The 20,997-nt window shown below is 43.0% G+C and overlaps 1 protein-coding gene across 3 annotated transcripts in view; it reads left to right on the top strand.

Annotated features, from left to right (window-relative positions):
* Nucleotides 1-17,152, top strand: part of LOC118371512 (uncharacterized) — a 117,581-nt gene extending 100,429 nt beyond the window's left edge. For all 3 annotated transcript variants that reach the window (XM_035756982.2, XM_052481888.1, XM_052481887.1), the window contains one exon: nt 11,531-17,152. In XM_035756982.2, coding sequence (XP_035612875.1) covers nt 11,531-12,106 — 576 coding nt within the window. In that variant the 3' untranslated portion in view covers nt 12,107-17,152. The remainder of the gene's footprint in view (nt 1-11,530) is intronic.
* Nucleotides 17,153-20,997: the final 3,845 nt, after the last annotated feature.

Genomic DNA, 20,997 nt, shown 5'->3' with positions numbered 1-20,997 from the left:
GAAGTTACAGAACGGCAGGGTCAAGTCAGGCAGAATGGTCAAAAACCAGGAAAGCTAGAAAACAACAGGAACTGGAGACAACCAGGAGCTCGGGAAAAAACGCTGGTAGGCTTGACGAAACAAAACAAACTGGCAACAGACAAACAGAGAACACAGGTATAAGTACACTGGGGATAATGGGGAAGATGGGTGACATCTGGAGGGGGTGGAGACAAACACAAAGACAGGTGAAACAGATCAGGGTGTGACAGTTGTACAGCTTACTGGGCTGTGAATGTGTCTCTCTCTCCACCCACCCCGACCAAATGTTGATTTGATGTTTGTCTGCCGTTCGTTCAGCACGGTGTGTTTTAGGGACCACCCGCTTGTCCAGCAAACGCTGCCGTTGTGTCTGTGTCTTAAGGGAGTGACCAGTGGTCTGGGGATTGTTAGTTTGTGTTGACTGTTTTAGCTTCAGGGTGGGGTTCAGGATTAAACTCGGAGGGCCACGTTCTTCCATGTTCACCTAAATAGACAGGTTCTAACTTGACTTAAACTCTTTTTCTGAATGGGTAACATAGATCATCTACAAATGTCCCCCAGGGGAGTCCGTATTGCACATTTTTCCATTTATTTCCAGATCGTTTTCATTTCCTTCTTTTAGGTTTCCACATATATAGACTTTATTGACATTTAACATCCCCCTGCCTCTGTTAAACTGAATGTAACAGGAAGACACTGAGTCCTCCTCTGTCCATACATAGTGTACAGGATGTTATGAGGAGAGTGCAGCAGAAGTAGGCTACTTGTGACCAGGCTGTAGTTTAGCTCCCGAGTCAGGAAGAAGCAGCTGATGAGCTGGTGAACTCCTTGTCTCTGGGTATACAACAGGTTTGAGCCACTGCCTACTGTTGCTGTGTGGCTGTGAGCAGAGTTTAAGTGGTTTCTCTCCCTCTTTCTCCCTCAAACACTAAATATTTCACTCTCGTCTTCCCCGTTAATCCCTCTTTCATGTATTTTTTTATTGCGTAGTTTGAATATATTAGCTATAAAATCATCTATGAAACAAAATTAACAGTTATTAATCCCCTTTTCTCTTTAATAATGTTCTTGTTCACTCTGAGTTCTCTCTGTTGTTCAGACATACCCAGGTATACTCTGGAGTGTGTCAGTTGAATTTCCACCACTACCCTCCACTCCTCCTTCTTCTCTCGCTCCTCCACTCCTCCCTCTCCTCTCGCTCCTCCACTCCTCTACTTGCCTTTGGTAGGCGCTGGCCTGCTCTCAACCAATCAGATCTCCCAAACTGGGTCTTACCCCCTAACATACATAATGCAGACAAAACATCCTGAAACTCACTACGTATTTTCTGATATCCACAAAATAACAGAAATACGATATTTAAGATATCTCAAAATGTGTTTTGATACCAAGTTAATAGTTCTGTTACACACAGAGAGCAGACATATGAACAGTATCTTAGAGACAAGGATAAGAGTAGGAGGAGAATTTAAAAAATACCGTAGAAGCTTCCTCAACAACTGAAGTTCTGAAACCCCCATCGTCTTGTGACTTGGACTTCCTTCCTCTGCTGAAAACGCTGCAGAGCGCATGTGCATGCACACACTCACACACACAAACATACACATACAGAATGACTGCACAGAGCCCACACACAGCGCATGGTAGGGTCTTTGTTTATCAAAAAAGATCACCACAGATTTGTGGGGGCAGGGTATATACGTGTGGCTCGAAGTCTGTCAGGAAGAGAGAGAGATAGAGAAAGACAGTGAGCGAGAGACGAGAGAGAGATTTCATGTTGAATCTTATGAAAAGGGGAAGTCTTTTTGTTAATCTTCTCTTGTATGAGGTTTTTCAGAGTATAAAAAATATACAGTGCATTCGGAAAGTATTCAGACCCCTTCACTTTTTCCACATTTTGTTACGTTACAGCTTTATTCTAAAATGTATTAAATCATGTTTGACCCCTCATCAATCTACACCCTGTAATGAGAAAGGAAAACAGGTTTTTAGAAATGTTAGCAAATGTATTTAAAAAAAACGGAAATATCACATTTACATAAGTATTCAGACCCTTTACACAGTACTTTGTTGAAGCACCATTTGCAGCGATTACAGCCTCCAGTCTTCTTGGGTATGACGTTACAAGCTTGGCACACCTGTATTTGGGGGAGTTTCTCCCATTCTTCTCTGCAGATCCTCTCAAGCTCTGTCAGGTTGGAAGGGTAGCATCGCTGTACAGCTATTTTCAGGTCTCTCCAGAGATGTTCGATCAGGTTCAAGTCCGGGCTCTAGCCGGGCCACTCAAGGACATTCAGAGACTTGTTCCGAAGCCACTCTTGTGTTGTCTTGGCTGTGTGCTTAGGTTCATTGTCCTGTTGGAAGGTGAACCTTCGCCCCAGTCTAAAGTCCTGAGTTCTCTGGAGCAGGTTTTCATCAAGGATCTCTTTATACTTAGCTCTTTATAATCCTCGATCTTGACTAGTCTCCCAGACGCTGCCGCTGAAAAACATTCCCACGGCATGATGCTGCCACCACCATGCTTCACCGGATTACCAGGACGTGTATTCCGATCATGCGCTGACCAACTGGCAAGTGTCTTCACTGACATTTTCACCTGTCCCTGACCAAGTCTGTAACACCATCATTTTTCAAGCAGGCCACCATAGTTCCTGTCCCCAAGTACACCAAGGTAACCTGCCTAAATGACTACCGACCCGTAGCACTCGTGTCTGTAGACATGAAGTGCTTTGAAAGGCTGGTCATGGCTCATATCAACACTATTATCCCAGAAACCTTAGACCCACTCCAATTTGCATACCGCCCCAACATATACACAGATGATGAAATCTCTATTGCACTCAACACTGCCCTTTCACACCTGGACAAAAGAAACACCTACGTGAGAATGCTATTCACTGACTACAGCTCAGCGTTCAACACCATAGTGCCCTCAAAGCTCATCACTAAGCTAAGGACCCTGGGACTCAACACCTCCCTCTGCAACTGGATCCTGGACTTCCTGACGGGCCGCCCCCAGGTGGTAAGGGTAGGTAACAACACATCTGCTCTATCAGAGTGACCATTGGGTTCTTGGTCACCTCCCTGACCAAGGCCCTTCTCCCTTGATTGCTCAGTTTGGCTGGGTGGCCAGCTCTAGGAAGAGTCTTGGTGGTTCCAAACTTCTTCCATTTAAGAATGTTGGAGGCCACTGTGTTCTTGGGGACCTTCAGTGCTGCAGAAATGTTTTGGTACCCTTCCCCAGATCTGTGCCTCGACACAATCCTGTCTTGGAGCTCTACAGACAATTACTTTGACCTCATCGCTTGGTTTTTGCTCTGACATGCACTGTCATCTGTGAGACCTTATATAGACAGGTATGTGTCTTTCCAAATCATATCCAATCATCATTTGAATTTACAACAGGTGGACTCCAATGAAGTTGTAGGAACATCTCAAGGATGATCAATGGAAACAGGATGCACCTGAGCTTAATTTTGAGTCTCATGGCAAAGGGTTTGAATATTTATGTATAAAATGTATTTCTGATTTTGGTGTTTTTATACATTTGCAAACATTTCTAAAAACTTGTTTTTGTTTTGTCATTATGGGATACTGTGTGTAGGTTGAGGAGGAAAACAATTTACTTAATCCATTTTAAGTACAGACCACCCCTCATCTCTGTCAAACGCTCCCTAAAACACTTCAGTGAGCAGGCCTTTCTAATCGACCTGGCCGGGTATCCTGGAAGGATATTGACCTCATTCCATCAGTAGAGGATGCCTGGTTATTCTTTAAAAGTGCTTTTCTCCTATTATCGTTCTTGATTTGTCATTCATGTTTAGGTTAATGATAAGCAGGCAGATATGGTGCACAGGGTATTTTATTTATATTGATGCATCATGGGGAATTTAAGGTCATAAGTCTCAATGTAAACGGACTGGGGAGTGACATCAAGAGAAGTAAGGTCATACATCTCAATGTAAACAGACTGGGGAGTGACATCAAGAGAAGTAAGGTCATACATCTCAATGTAAACAGACTGGGGAGTGACATCAAGAGAAGTAAGATCATAAATCTCAATGTAAACAGACTGGGGAGTGCCATCAAGAGAAGTAAGGTCATACATCTCAATGTAAACAGACTGGGGAGTGACATCAAGAGAAGTAAGGTCATAAGTCTCAATAAATGGGGAGTGACATCAAGAGAAGTAAGGTCAAAGTCTCAATGTAAACGGACTGGGGAGTGACATCAAGAGAAGTACGGTCATAAGTCTCAATGTAAACGGACTGGGGAGTGACATCAAGAGAAGTAAGGTCATACATCTCAATGTAAACAGACTGGGGAGTGACATCAAGAGAAGTAAGGTCATACATCTCAATGTAAACAGACTGGGGAGTGACATCAAGAGAAGTAAGATCATAAATCTCAATGTAAACAGACTGGGGAGTGCCATCAAGAGAAGTAAGGTCATAAATCTCAATGTAAACGGACTGGGGAGTGACATCAAGAGAAGTAAGGTCATACATCTCAATGTAAACAGACTGGGGAGTGCCATCAAGAGAAGTAAGGTCATAAATCTCAATGTAAACGGACTGGGGAGTGACATCAAGAGAAGTAAGGTCATAAATCTCAATGTAAACAGACTGGGGAGTGCCATCAAGAGAAGTAAGGTCATAAATCTCAATGTAAACGGACTGGGGAGTGACATCAAGAGAAGTAAGGTCATAAATCTCAATTTAAACAGACTGGGGAGTGCCATCAAGAGAAGTAAGGTCATAAATCTCAATGTAAACGGACTGGGGAGTGACATCAAGAGAAGTAAGGTCATAAATCTCAATGTAAACGGACTGGGGAGTGACATCAAGAGAAGTAAGGTCATACATCTCAATTTAAACAGACTGGGGAGTGACATCAAGAGAAGTAAGGTAATAGCAGAGATGAAACGGGAGAGAGGTGACATACTATTCTGGCAGGAAACTCACTTATCCACACCTGAACACGAGAAACTCAAGAAAATGGGATATAGGAACACTTTTTTTTCTTCTTACAAAATGGGTAGAAGGGGAGTTGCAATCTTGATCCCAAATTCAGTTCATTTTGAGTTTATGTCAGAAATAAAAGACAAAGAGGGTAGATTTATACTTGTTAAATGTAAACTGGATAACAAGGAAGTTACATTATTTAATGTATACGCACCCCCAGGGAGTGACATGGTCTTCTACAGGAAGTTACATTATTTAATGTATACACACCCCCAGGGAGTGACATGGTCTTCTACAGGAAGTTACATTATTTAATGTATACGCACCCCCAGGGAGTGACATGGTCTTCTACAGGAAGTTACATTATTTAATGTATACACACCCCCAGGGAGTGACATGGTCTTCTACAGGAAGTTACATTATTTAATGTATACGCACCCCCAGGGAGGGACATGGTCTTCTACAGGAAGTTACATTATTTAATGTATACGCACCCGCAGGGAGTGACATGGTCTTCTACAGGAAGGTGTTTCATTTAATTGCCACAGAAACCACTGGCACTCTTATCTGTGGAGGGGACTTTAACACAATTCTAAACTCAAAATTGGACAGCACAAACCAAAATAGGAAAATGAGCCTAGTTGCCAAAAAGATCAATAGGAAACTGCAGGATCTAGGACTGCTCGATGTATGGCGTGACACCCACAAGACCGATAAGGAATATACTTTTTACTCAGCCCGCCACACTGAATACTCCAGGTTAGACTACTTTTTCATGTACAGTGCAGATAGACACGGGCTTAAGGATTGTAGGATCGGGCAGAGTGACTTATTAGATCATAATGGATTTTACCTAACTCTGCACCTTGATAGCAAACCAAGAAATACTATATGGAAACTTAATACAAGCATGCTGAATGATCCAGCATTCAAGGAATCAATAAAGACAGAATTGAACATCTATCTGGAGAATAATGATAATGGGGAAGTATCTCCTGCTATATTGTGGGATGCAGCTAAGGCGGTTATTAGAGGGAAGATCATAGCCACATCATCTCTCAAGAAAAATATTAAAGCACAGAAACTGCTGAAACGACAGGAAACCCTAAGAAACTTAGAACGATCTCATAGTCAATACAAAGACCCTCTTATATTACGAGACATTCAAAAGGTAAAACAGGAAATTGACCAGATTTATAGAGAAGAAGTAGAGAAAAAGCTTAGGTTCCTGAAACAACGATATTATGAAGCAGGCTCAAAGGCAACCAAATTACTAGCATGGAGACTCAGGAAGCAACCAGCACAGAATACCATTTTCAAAATAAAAGACCCCAAAACAAAAAATATCACATGCAAATGAGATGAAATACAGAATGCATTTTAATCATATTACACAAATCTGTACAAACAACCAGAGAAGGCAGATGCACAGACAATATAGCACTTTTTGAACTCAAAATGATAGACTAACTTTAAAAATATCCACGAAGAAATTAATAAAGCAATATCTCAACAAAAAGTCAACAAGTCTCCAGGCACTGATGGCTTCCCTTCAGAATGGTTCAAGACCTTCAGAGAACAATTAGCACCTCTACTTAAGGCCTGTTTTAATTGGACTCTGAGGGGGGGGGGGGGTCTCCCACCATCATGGAGAGAGGCCATCATATCAGTAATCCCAGAAGAGGGTAAAGATAAGAAAGAATGCAGTTCATATAGACCTATCGCTATTCTTAACACAGATTATAAACTATGCATCAATAATAGCCAAAAGAATGGAGAACATAATCCCAGAATTGATTGACGGAGATCAAACTGGTTTCATACAAAATAGGCAGACACAGGACAATATAAGGAGAACACTACATGTCATGGACCACATTACTCAGAATAAGACAAGTGCAATATTAATCAGCCTAGATGCAGAAAAATCATTTGATTCAGTGGGATGGGATTACCTATTACAAGTTATGGAAAGATTTGGTTTCAACAAAGAAGTGATACAGTGCATCAAAACACTGTTTCATGTCCGACCGCTAGAATAAAGATAAATGGACATTTGACACAAACTATAAAATTACTAGTCCAACGCTCTAACCACTAGGCTACCCTGCCGCCCCTAACTTCCAGGACCTAAGTAAAAAACATGGCTTGGATAAACAAGATTTTTACAGATACCTACAAGTTCGACAGTATTTCTTAAGGGAGATAAAAGTGACTGACCATCGAGCACCTCCAAAATCAATCCAAGTATTCACTAACGCATACAACTTGGGGAGAAACAAAACAACTATTTCAAATCTCTACTTGGGTATTCAATCCTCAAAGAAACATTCTACAAACTATATAAAAAAGAAATGGGAGGAGGAACTTAACATTGAAATAACTGATGAAACATGGTTGAACATATTAGAGACTCAACAAAGCTCCACCAACTTGAGGTCATGGAGAGAATTCTGTTGGAAGAATGTAATACGTTTCTTCATAACGCCTCAACTGAAATCACTACACCCTTGTTAGGAAGTTAGGAAAGCAAAGGCTAGCTTTTTCAAACAGAAATTTGCATCCTGTAGCACAAACTCCAGAAATTTCTGGGACACTGTGGAGAATAAGAGCACCTCCTCCCAGCTGCCCACTGCACTGAGGTTAGGAAACACTGTCACCACCGATAAATCTGCGATAATTGAGAATTTCAATCAGCATTTTTCTACAGCTGGCCATGCTTTCCACCTGGCTACCCCTACCCCGGGAAAACAGCCCTGTACCCCCCACAGCAACTTGCCCAAGCCTCCCCATTTCTCCTTCACCCAAATCCAGACAGAGCTCCAAAATGACCCTCTCTTTCTAAAAATTATCTGCCGAAATTGTTGCAACTCCTATTACTAGCCTGTTCAACCTCTCTTTTGTGTCGTCTGAGATCCCCAAAGATTGGAAAACTGCAGCGGTCATCCCCCTCTTCAAAGGGGGAGACACTCTATATCCATCTTGCCCTGCCTTTCTAAAATCTTCGAAAGACAAGTTAACAAACAGATCACCGACTATTTCGAATCCCACTGTACCTTCTCCGCTATGCAATCTGGTTTCCGAGCTGGCCATGGGTGCACCTCAGCCACGCTCAAGGTCCTAAACGACATCATAACCGCCATCGATAGGAGACAATACTGTGCAGCTGTATTCATTGACCTGGCCAAGGCTTTCGACTCTGTCAATCACCACATTCTTATCGGCAGACTCAACAGCCTTGGTTTCACAAATGACTGCCTCACCTGGTTCACCAACTACTTCTCAGACAGAGTTCAGTGTGTCAAATCGGAGGACCTGTTGTCCGGACCTCTGGCAGTCTCTATGGGGGAGCCACAGGGTTCAATTCTCGGGCCGACTCTTTTCTCTGTATACATCAAGGATGTCGCTCTTGCTGCTGGTGATTCTCTGATCCACCTCTACGCAGGCAACACCATGCTGTATACATCTGGCCCTTCTTTGGACACTGTGTTAACCAACCTCCAGACGAGCTTCAATGCCATACAACTCTCCTTCCGTGGCTTCCAACTGCTCTTAAATGCAAGTAAAACTAAATGTCGTTTACAAAATAGCCTCCAACATTCTACTCAGCAAATTGGATGCAGTCTATCACAGTGCCATCCGTTTTTTCACCAAAGCCCCATATACTACCCACCACAGACCTGTATGCTCTCGTTGGCTGGCCCTCGCTTCATATTCGTCGCCAAACCCACTGGCTCCAGGTCATCTATAAGTCTTTGCTAGGTAAAGCCCCGCCTTGTCTCAGCTCACTGGTCACCAGAGCAGCACCTACCCTTGGCATGCGCTCCAGCAGGTATATTTCACTGGTCATCCCCAAAGCCAATTCCTCCTTCCCTTCCAGTTCTCTGTTGCCAATGACTGGAACGAACTGCAAAAATCACTGAAGCTGGAGAATCATATCTCCCTCACTAGTTTTAAGCACCAGCGTTCAGAGCATCTCACAGATCACTACACCTGTACATAGCCCATCTGTAAATAGCCCATCCAACTACCTTATCCCCATACTGTTATTTATTTATTTTATTTTGCACCTCAGTATCTCTACTTGCACACTCATCTTCTGCACATCTATCACTCCAGTGTTTAATTGCTATATTGTAATTATTTTGCCACTATGGCCTATTTATTGCCTTACCTCCCTTATCCTACCTCATTTGCACACACTGTATATAGACTTTTTCTATTGTATTATTGACTGTATGTTTGTTTATTCCATGTGTTACACTGTGTTGTTGTTTGTGACGCACTGCTTTGCATTATCTTGGCCAGGTCGCAGTTGTAAATGAGAACTTGTTCTCAACTAGCCTACCTGGTTAAGTAAAGGTGAATAATTTTTTTTTTAAATATAAGGCTGCAACGTAACTAAATGTGGAAAAAGTCAAGAGGTCTGAATACTTTCCAAGTGCACTTTATGCTCAATTCAACACTAGTATTGTACATGTGAAGCGTACAGCAGGCTTGGTGCCTTTGATGATATGGTGACGTTTTATTGCCCTCGTGACTGTCTGTCTGTGTGTCAGCCTGCACCTAAAGTATGCAAGGCCTGTGTGTATATGTGTTGACACTACTTGCACAGTGCAGTAACCTGACCCATTTTTCCCAGGCAGGATAAGCTAGAGTAAACTGTGTTATCAGCCTGCTGTGTGCTGGGTTGAGTGGCAGAGTTACGTAACCACAGGATAAACCAGTTACATTTCACCACAGTCAGCCCGGACAAGTAGTGGAGAAAATAGAATGGTGTGTGTCAGGGATCTGTATGCCAGCCAAAACACTAAAACATGCTTCTCAATGAGTGAGTGAGTGAGTGAGTGAGTGAGTGAGTGAGTGAGTGAGTGAGTGAGTGAGTGAGTGAGTGAGTGAGTGAGTGAGTGAGTGAGTGAGTGAGTGAGTGAGTGAGTGAGTGAGTGAGTGAGTGAGTGAGGGTAACTACTAGAGCTCTTAAGTCTTTAACATTTTCACAACCAAATGGCATGTGTAGAACCTTACAGAGGCATTTCATTTAACTGACGTTGTGACCTCCATGGCATTCCTGTGTCATAGTTTTATTAGGAGAGAAATGTCCCAAAGGATTTTGGGATATGGTCATGAGTGTCTTCCATGTTCACACCCAGACTGGCACCTCTGCTCTACTGCTCATGAGAAATGCTTGCTGAGCAAACAGCTCACTCTCTCTTTACCTATCGTTCTCCATATCTCTCTCTTTACCTATCGTTCTCCATATCTCTCTCTTTACCTATCATTCTCCATATCTCTCTCTTTACCTATCGTTCTCCATATCTCTCTCTTTACCTATCGTTCTCCATATCGCTCTCCTTCTCTAGCTCTCTCAGACACCAAGGGATTTTCCTACAGTGTTAAACGTTTGGCATAGGCCTGTCTGCAGAGTACAGGGCATTCGGAAAGTATTCAGACCCCTTCACTTTTTCCACTTTTTGTTACGTTACAGCTTTATTCATCAATGTACACACAATACCCCAAAATAACAAGCAAAAAAATGCTTTTTAGAAATGTGTGCACATTTATTACAAATAAGAAACAGAAATACCTTATTTACTTAAGTATTCAGACCCTTTGCTATGAGACTCAGAATTTAGATCAGCTGAATCCTGTTTCAATTAAATCTGGCACCATCCCTACAGAGAAGCATGGTGGTGGCAGCATCATGCTGTGGGGATGTTTTTCAGCGACAGCATCTGTGCGAATAGTCAGGATCGAGGGACAGATGAACGGAGAAAAGTACAGGGAGATCCTTGATGAAAACCTTCTATAGAGAGCTCAGGACCTCAGACTGGGGCGAAGGTTCACCTTCCAACAGGACAACCATCCTAAGCACACAGACAAGACAACACAAGAGGGGCTTCGGGACAAGTCTCTTGAGTGGCCCAGCAAGAGCCCGGACTTGAACCCAATCGAACATCTCTGGATAGACCTGAAAATAGCTGTGCAGCGATGCTCCCAATCCAACCTGAAAGAGCTTGAGAGGATCTGCAGAGAAGAATGGAAAAAACTCCCAAAATACAGGTGTGCCAAGCTTGTAGCGTCATACCCAAGAAGACTCGAGGCTGTAATCGCTGCCAAAGGTGCTTCAACAAAGCACTGAGTAAAGGTTCTGAATACTTATGTAAATGTGATATTTCAATTTTTTTATAGATACATTTGCTTTGTCATTATGGGAGTATTGTGTGTAGATTGATTAGGAACACAACTATTTAGTCCATTTTAGAATAAGGCTGTAACGTAACAAAATGTGGAAAAAAATCAAGGGGTCTGAATACTTTCCGAATACACTGCATGTATAATAAAAAAATACAAAACTTAAGTAAATCATTGTGGTCGGTCATATTGTCCTTTATTTCCATGTACCGTAAGTGAGACTGTTTAAGCTATGTTATAGCCTTCTCCCTGTTGAACAAGTCTGCATGTGTAAGATGTGTGTAGCCACAACATCAACAGTTGTACTATATGTGATAGCTAAGTGTCTCTCCCTCTCTCTGTCTCATCTTCAGATCACAGACACCTACTCCACCGTGTGTAAACCACAGAAGAAGAAACCTTCCCCAGACCACAGCGCAGCCAAGACCCTCCCCCGCAACCACTGCTCTGGGGGGAAGAATGGAGGAGGTAGGGGAGGAGGAGCAGGAGGGAATGAGGGAGGGAACGGGGCATGGGGTGGCGGTCGGGGGATCCAGGGTGGCCAGGTCCGATCCCATGAGGAGCCCTGCTACGAGCCCGTCGGCGACAGGTCCTGCCCCCCCTGTGTGGTGGCCGAGTCGGACCCGGCGTACGCCACTATCAACTCCCACCGGAAACATGAGTGGGCAGGAACCAATAACGGTGCGCTGGGGGCGAACGCTACACTAAAGCCCAGGAAGAAGCCTCCTCAGCAGGGAGCATCGTCTCCAGAGGCCCCATGCCCCCAGGGACCTCCAGCATGCCCCCCGGCCCCTCCATCTAGGGCCTTGCCTGGGGGGGAGAACTTCTATGAGACCATCAGTGATGTGAAACAGGGGGCCAACAGTGCCAGCACCACCACCATCTTCACCTTCAACGACGGGATGGAGATGTATGTCACTGGCCTGTAGCTGAGAGACACTGGCTTACACACACACACACACACACACACACACACACACACACACACACACACACACACACACACACACACACACACACACACACACACACACACACACACACTGGGCTGGGTTCTGACCTGTTTGGGTTCTTCTGACCCTGTCTACACCTTCTTTACACTATGAAAGTGACTGGAAGTAATGTACATAGAGCCCCACAGTGGAGGTGTCATAATACCCATAAAACCTAGCGTTCAAACAGGGAAATGGCTCCAATCGTTTTTCTCCCATAAAGTTTTCCCATAGGAGATGTTAGAAACACTTAAAATAAGGGCTTTGTTTCATGTAGGCTTACCCTGGCGTGACATGTAAATGTTAATCTCGTACAAGGGGAATTTTACCAATATATTAGTCTCTATTTACTCTCAGATTCTAAAATGCTAATTAGGATCAAAAAACAACAAATCCATGCAATCTCCTGCACCAAGCCAAATTTGTGTCATCTCTAGCTGACACATTTGCTAACAGGTATTGAGTCAATTTAAATATTGCACCAGACAGTTCACAGAATTGTCCATTTAAAGAAATTAGCCAATTTATTCCTTACTACATTTAGCTAACATTAGATAGTAAATCCAGAGATTCTTACCTTTGCCTCAATTGGGCAGTCTCGTCCACATCATCAATGCATTTGTAGTTCTTTATGATAGCCAAATTAGCAACTAATTACAATTTCAGTTTTGGGGGAGAAATACAGTTAAATATATGGATAGAATTCACGTTGTCTATAGAGATTTACATGTTTATCAAAACTTACACGAAACACAGCCCTTATTTGAAGTATTTCTAAAAACTCCTATGGGGAAATGTATGGTAGAAAAACAATTGGAACCATTCCCCTGTTTGACCTCTAGGTGTTGTGGGTATTATGACTCGTACTGTGATACTCCATAGCAGGGTTTCCCTAGCTCGTTTCTGGGGCCCCCCTGGGTGCACGTTTTGGTTTTTGCCGTTTCACTACACAGCTGATTCAAATAACCAACTCATCATCAAGCTTTGATTATTTGAATCAGCTGTGTAGTGCTAGGGGAAAAACCACAACCTGTACCCAGGTGGGCCCCAGGACCGACTTTGGGAAAACCTGCTTTATAGCAATGAGAACAACTGCTGAAATCGAGCCACAAATGTTATGCATTCTAACACCAGGTTTAAACAGTATCTCAACCCAGGGTCAGGCACCAGACCCAACCAGTGGTGGGCATGGTACTGACTGGGGAAGCCCATATAGGGGTTCCAGGCTAGTTGAACCTTGGATAGGAGCCCCAGTTCAAGGGTTACAACTCAAGTCATTTATCAGACACTCTTGTACACAGTAGAGCAACTTACAGCAGTAAAATTTCTTACTGGTCCCCCATGGGAATTGAACCCACAACCATGGCATTGCAAACACCATGCTCTTCCAACTGAGCCACACAGGACAACCTGAGGGGTTCCCCCTCATTTACACCACTGGACTCAAAGGAACCCAATCTACCCTACGTCTCTGAGCTTTACCGCAGAGCCAGTCTGGCTAACTCAGTCTGGACTGCACCCTCTCAGACTCAAACAGGTCCCAACCAGAACAGACTGAGCATCATGTTATGAACTGTGTCACTGTTCACCTTACCTTACCATTTATGTCACATTTTACATATAGATTTATTTTTGTATAAATATGGTACCGTTAATAAAGCATGGCTTGTGTACAGAGCGACACACAATCCCCCAAAATAACATAACATGATAACACACAATAACAGACACACGTGCACACACACACACCGTACGCAAACATTGCTGTGTATGAAAACACACATTCTCACAAAGATGACAGAGAGAAGAAGTGTGTAGACTCCAGGAAGGCTTCACTTCTAAGTTCCAACCCCCTGATGACATTACCGATGACGTCACTGGTGGTAAAAAGGGTTTGACTATATTACTGATTTTAACAGGTTTAAATCCAAGCCTCAGAGACTCATGGAAGGATTAAACACAAACACATACAGACACACACACACACACATACATATACCTTGTGCTGGGAATTATGTAATAGAAGCAGATGGGAGTCTGGGAGATTGGCTGTGATTAGCTCTCCTTAAGCAAACATATCAAACAGGTCCTCTCTCTGTTGCCGGGCAGGGCAGATATGGTTTGACTTTGAGAAAAAATCTGACATGTAGCCTAGGTCTATACGGTACGTGGACGTTAACATGCTCTGACCTGGAGGAGGCGAGCTTGGCTCCAACCCACCACTCTCCTGTACACTCTTTACTCCTTGGTATTCAAGGTAGAAGTTGCCCCTAACCACAGATACACACACTGAAGATGTCTTGTAACTGGAAGGGTCTTTGAATGAAAGTGTCATACGGCAATCACTCACTATACATCTGAAGTACATGTATCAGAGTTACAGTATATGCTGGGAGATCTTGACCAACTTTCTGACTCTGATGTTCATCTTGTAGCGCTGTATTGAGCTCAGCCGGTTGATAGGGCAGGGTAAAATGGCCTTGTTCTTGTTGTCAGTGGTGACACAGTTCAAGTGAAGCAGTGGTCCGCCTCAGGCTGCCTCACACTGTTAATTCCATCCAGAACCACTGAGCTTCAACCACAGTGACTGACCACAGAGCAACAACTGACACACTTATAGGGACAGTTTAACCCGACACCTAAGTCTTCCCTTTTCACATCTCAAAAGTGGTCTAATGTCGAGTGGAATCCAAATAACACAGGTTCTGTGGTGTAGAGCCTTATTCTCAAATGAATGGGGTTGATTGGCACAATTTGGGGGTGAGCTGTCATAAAGAGTACTGATTTGGCTATACTTTAGTCAGATTTAATTTATTGTAAGTTGTTATTCACGTTCTTTGTTTAAAATAAGCTTAAAATAATGTTATTTGCATGGCAAAACACACACACACAGACATACACAATCTTGGCAGAGATACACAGGGCAAAGCCAACGGGTCAGGGACACGGTGTGGGCTGGGTAGATCTTTCTCTGAAGGAGAAAGGCAACCGATTTCACAATCTCTGCCCAGGACCTATGGGGCGTTGCTAACATGTTCTTTTATGGCCAAGGTAATGGAGTCTTAGAGAGTGGTAGGGCTATTGGCGGTTTCGTGTAGTTACTGCAGTGAAGGGCGTTTGTGTAGCAGGGCCCTGATTCGCTTCACAGGCTGAAGTCAATGCCAGGACTCTACTGCTGCACTCTGGGCCGCAGTCTGTCTGTCGGTTGGAACAGCCATTGAGGGGTTGGAATCCAAAGAAAATAAAGTGTTGGGCATAAAATGACAAGTGAGCGTCTTTTGGAAGCCCCCCCCAGCCTGTGCTGAAAGTTCTGTTCTATTGTAGCTCTTGGGGGAAATGTGATGTATGAACTGAAGAAGAAAAACAGTGACATTAGGGTTTAATTAAGGGGTGTTTTCAAGTCAAAAGGTAAAGAGGGACACAAACTGCTCAGGGACAGAGAGGTATATGAGGGATGAATAACAGCAGTATGTGTTAGGCCATCTAACGTTAGGAGAGCGTGTGGAAAATGTAGTTCTATAAGATGAATAGGTGTGTATAGGTTTACTATGAAATACATCTTATGAAATGCATTCTGTATTTTCTTAATGCACTGTTTATGTAATAAAAAATGTTTACCTATTGTGTTTAAATAGCTTATGCCACTGCCATGGAGACGCTACTTGTACTGTGTTTAATGCTGTTGGTGCAATTTTCCTGCTTGAAACATAATGCATGTCTTTGACCAAATGAAAAAACAAAATATTGTACTACTTTATTTATTTCCTAATGTTTGTTTTCTGTTTTCCTGTTTTGTCATGGGAGAAAAAAGAATAACATTCCATTTGGGGCTGAGAGAGAGAGAAAGAGACTTTCCTCTCTCCATGCTCCAAATTATGAAACTGTCAGGAGGTTGTCAGTAGGAGGGAGGAAGCACACTCTGGTTCTACTCCCTGTATTATCCTCTCTCTCTTTTTCCTCTCTTATCTCCTCTCTCTTTTCTCCTCCTCTCTGTGCTGTTAGAGATGGGCCTTTGATGTTGCTTCTTCTGAGGGACCAAGGGAGAGATATGGGGGTGGAGGGGTAGAGGGACTGCCTGGGGGTCATGCCGACCCTGCATGCTTTCAACATCAATAGTGCAGTTGTATTGGTGTATGTGATATGACCAATGACTAACAGCTGAGATGATTTAAGCAGCTTTGGGAACATATCTTTTGTCATCCAGCACTGTCACTGCTAGTCTCCTGAGGAAATTCACAAACTTTTCATTCATCCTGTTTAGCACAGACTAAATTGACAAAGACATGGACGGACCAGGACCAAATAAAAGCTAAACAGTACTTTAAAATATATTTTGAAAATGCATATTATGGCAAATAATGTATTGTGCATCAATGTATTTCATTTTGCCTCTCAGTTTAGCACAAACATATCTGACAAAGACACGCTCACATAAATAGCCTACATTTTGAGGCAAATGGTATTATGTGAAATATTGTTGTTTTGATGTCATACAGAACTATATCACTTGTTATTGGTCGTATGCTGAAAGACTTGATGTTAGTGGATATATTGATGGTTATCACAAATGTTGTGGTTTTACGTTGGAGCAATGATGAGCTAGTCTACTTTTCAGGATTCACTGATGTTCAATTCTCAATGGCTGACGCTCTCTTTCAATCTATCTTGTGAATTGAAATAATGAGAAATAAAGTTGATTTTGGTTGGTTTCTGTGTAGTAGGTAGAACGTCACATTGATGACACATGTAGTGCAGCAGAAGTGTTATCCCCTATATTAATTCTACTATTTCCCAATAATTGGTTTATGGGGCTGTGAGTGGCAGCGTATTTTGGTTTTAAGATGACACAGGGTTTTAACGTGGAAAACAATATAATATAACATCATGTGAAAATGTGCAAAAGATTGTAAATGTTTTATAATCATTCATAAAATATCAGTCTCAAGTTTTTACTTTTGTAATAAAGTAGCACCTTAAAACGCGTCTGTGTGTGCATGACCATGTTGTCTTTAATGATGTTTTATGTTTGTTATTTTCTACCTGAAATAGGCCTTTGCTGGGTTGGTGGTCCACAACAAAGGGAACGCTGCCTGCAGCTGAACGTGGTCTGAGTCAGGCATGTTGTTGAAACAACAGTAGGCCTAGCCTAATGCTGCTTTCATAACCAAGTGGCAGGGACGGCCCTAGCTTTTTTGGGACCCTAAGCAACATTTAGTTTGGGGGCCCCCCACCTCACAGGTAAAACATTTTAGTGGTCTCCCTCTTGACGGCGGAGAGAACAAATTGAAGTCTTAAATAAAAATTCTACCATGGGTCATAGAGAAAATGTTGTGGTTTTAAAGAACATTTTCTGCAAGTCTACACATAATAACAATTTGGTTGGAGCCCCCCTAGCGGCCGGAGGCCTTAAGCGACCGCTTATGTTGCTTATGTCTAGGGCCTGGCCTTCCAGTTATTCCAATGTTTTAATTGACCTATTTTCGTAAAATATTTTTGTTGTTGAAATGATGGCGTGGCTGGGAAAACCGTGTCATTTCAAAGTCTGTGGTTCAAGTGGAAGCTACCACTGTCAGTGCGGGGAAGATTGGCTATGCCTAGGCTACACTATACACTATAAAGTGGTAAATGAATGTGGTCCTTGGAGGCGAAGTCACACACCCACAGAGCAGACAGGACAGGCGGTAAAGGCCAGTGCTTTGAGTCACGGACTGTGGTCCTTTGGAGGCACATAACAGCCATTACTGCACACACACACACACACACACACACATGCACACCAAGGTTCCCTCTGGCAACTTTAGCAATGTCAGAGTTCGTAATATAAATATATTTATAGAAATATCAGAACGAGCAATGTCAGAGTCCAGAATATATATATATTTAGTATATACAGTGCATTCAGAAATGATTCAGACCCCATCACTTTTTCCAAATGTTATCCAAAATTGATTAAATAATATCTATTCCTCATCAATCTACACACAATACCCCATAATGACAAAGCAAAAACAGGGTTTTAGAAATGTTTGCAAATTTATTACAAATAAAAAACGAAATATCACATTTACATAAGTATTCAGACCCTTTACTCAGTACTTTGTTGAAGCACCTTTGGCAACAATTACAGCCTTGAGTCTTCTTGGTTATGACTGTTACGGATACAGTTATCCTGTGTCTGTGTGTATCCTGTGTGTGTGTTTCTTTTCTCTCCTCCCCTCACAGGTGAAAATCATCACTCCCCAATCATCAATCAGAAGACACACCTCCTCCTATTTCCTGACCTATCACAGTTCCTTCCCCATGGTTTAAAAACCCCATCATTTGTTTGTTCTAGAGCTCAGCTCAGCTCAATCTCTCTGTAATGCCATGTCTGTAGGTCTCTGTGTTTCACTCTCGCTTTGTGTCTTAACCTCTCTTTTGTTTAAAGCACTTCATAGCACTTTGTCATCACCTGTGAGTATTATTTTTGGTTATGGTATTTGTTTGTTGCTGGTGGGAAAAGGGGAAACCAAGACAAGTCGCCCATGGGCATACACTACCCGTAGGTGAACTTTGTTAAATACACTAGTTAGAACTGGGCGGACCACCCACTGTATTTTTGGTTAGTTAGTTAGCTGTTGTTAAAGTAGGCTAGTCTAGCTTAGGGGTGTGTTTTTGTATACTTATTGTTTCTTTCCTTGGGTCCAGCTCAGCCCCTTTTCCTGCTCCCCCCCATTACCGTGTGTTTATAAATAAACCTAGAGTTTGACGGTAGATTTCTGTTGTCATGGTTATTTCGTTCACACTTTTACTTTGTCACAATAATAATTTGCATGAGTTATGTTACGGGTCTCATTACCATCCCCCCTAGACCGTCAGGCCAAAAGGGATTCGTAACATAAGTGGAGCCTCGTCCGGGATCTGTCATAACTGACACCCATGCCGCTCATGTAGATTGTTGTAGTGGTATAGTTCAGTGTTGAGCGTCATAGCTGAAGTAGCATTAGTATTTGCTATTTTCTTTGGCACTTGTGAAGTAGTGTAAAATGACTACTTTTGATTTGAAATCCTTTTTGGATAACCCTTCGTGGGAGGTTTTTGACAAATGTCGTAGAGTTGATTTAATGACCTTGGCTGACCATTATTCAGTATCGATTCTGCAGAGTTTAGTTAAGGCGGAGGTGAAACGGCTAGTATTAATATGTATAATGTTTGGGAAGAGCAGGTGCTTGTGTTACCGCTGCCTGAGCCTACTACCCCTGTAGCGGATGTTGCTGCTCCTGTAAGCCCATTGGTGTCTGATAATGAGGGCGAGGCTAAAACCCCAGCCACATTGTCCCGTTTTGATCCACTCTCCCCACTGTCAAATGGTGATGCCAGGAGGGATGTCCGTTTAGCACAGTTCCAACTGGAGGTGGAAGAGAGAGCCCAAATTAGGCGAGAGACTCTCCAGTTGGAGATGTGTAAAATAGAGGCAGAAAAAGAACGAGAACAACGGCATTTGGAGATGTGTAAAATTGAGGCAGACAGAGAACAAAGGCAGTTGGAGTTCAAAATGCGACAGATGGAACTCGAGGCAGAGACAGCGAGGCTAGCCTCCGGTCCTACTGTGCCTGTTTGTGAGCCGTCCTCACCTACTGTGTCCTCAAACACGTTTGACATTAGTAGGCAGATTGCCTTAGTACCTTTGTTCAGAGAGTCAGAGGTTGACTCCTATTTTTGTGTATTTGAGCGTATAGCCGTAGCATTGAAATGGCCTGAAGAGGTATGGTGCCTATTACTTCAGTGTAAATTAACTGGTAAAGCCCAAGAGGTTTTGTCAGCGCTACCTCTGGAGGACAGTTTGAATTATGAAGTGGTCAAAGCTACTGTTCTTCGTGCCTATGAGCTTGTGCCTGAGGCATACTGACAGAGATTTAGGTCTCATAGAAAGTCTTCTAGTAAGACTTATGTGGAATTTGCTAGAGACAAGGGAAATCTGTTTGATAAATGGCATGCTGCTAGTAAGGTAACTGATTTCAATTCTCTCCGGGAGTTAATCTTGTTGGAAGAGTTTAAAAATTGCTTACCCGAACGCATTGTAGTTTACCTAAACGAACAGAAAGTATCCTCCCTGGCAGAAGCGTCTGTGTTGGCAGACGAGTTTGTGTTGACGCACAAGAGTGTGTTTTCGGCTCAAACCGAGAGTAGAGCCACTGAGTTTCCTACCTTTAGCCCTAGTCGGCCAGCAGTAGTATATCAAGCACGCCAGAAGAATGAGCGTCCCTGTTTCTATTGCCATAAAGTAGGACATATGATTAATGATTGCTTCCTGCTTAAACGCAAACAAGGGATGCCTCTTCGTGCCAAGCCACCAACAGGTGTTGCTCTAATTCGTACGGTTAAGAGGTCGGCAACAAAACAGCTCAGCCCCTTTTCCTGCTCCCCCCCATTACCGTGTGTTTATAAATAAACCTAGAGTTTGACGGTAGATTTCTGTTGTCGTGGTTATTTCGTTCACACTTTTACTTTGTCACAATAATAATTTGCATGAGTTATGTTACGGGTCTCATTACCATCCCCCCTAGACCGTCGGGCCAAAAGGGATTCGTAACAATGACGCTACAAGCTTAGCACACCAGTATTTGGGGAGTTCTCCCATTCTTCTCTGCAGATCCCTAAGGTTGGATGGGGAGCGTCGCTGCACAGCTTATTTTTTAGGTCTATCCAGAGATGTTCCATCAGGTTCAAGTCCGGGCTCTTGCTGGGCCACTCAAGGACTTTCAGAGACTTGTCTCGAAGCCACTCCTGCGTTGTCTTGTCTGTGTGCTTAGGATGGTTGTCCTGTTGGAAGGTGAACCTTATCCCCA

This window comes from Oncorhynchus keta, chromosome 27 (genome assembly GCF_023373465.1).
Source record: "Oncorhynchus keta strain PuntledgeMale-10-30-2019 chromosome 27, Oket_V2, whole genome shotgun sequence".
NCBI lineage: Eukaryota > Metazoa > Chordata > Actinopteri > Salmoniformes > Salmonidae > Oncorhynchus > Oncorhynchus keta.
This window is presented reverse-complemented; position numbering and strand designations above follow the sequence as displayed.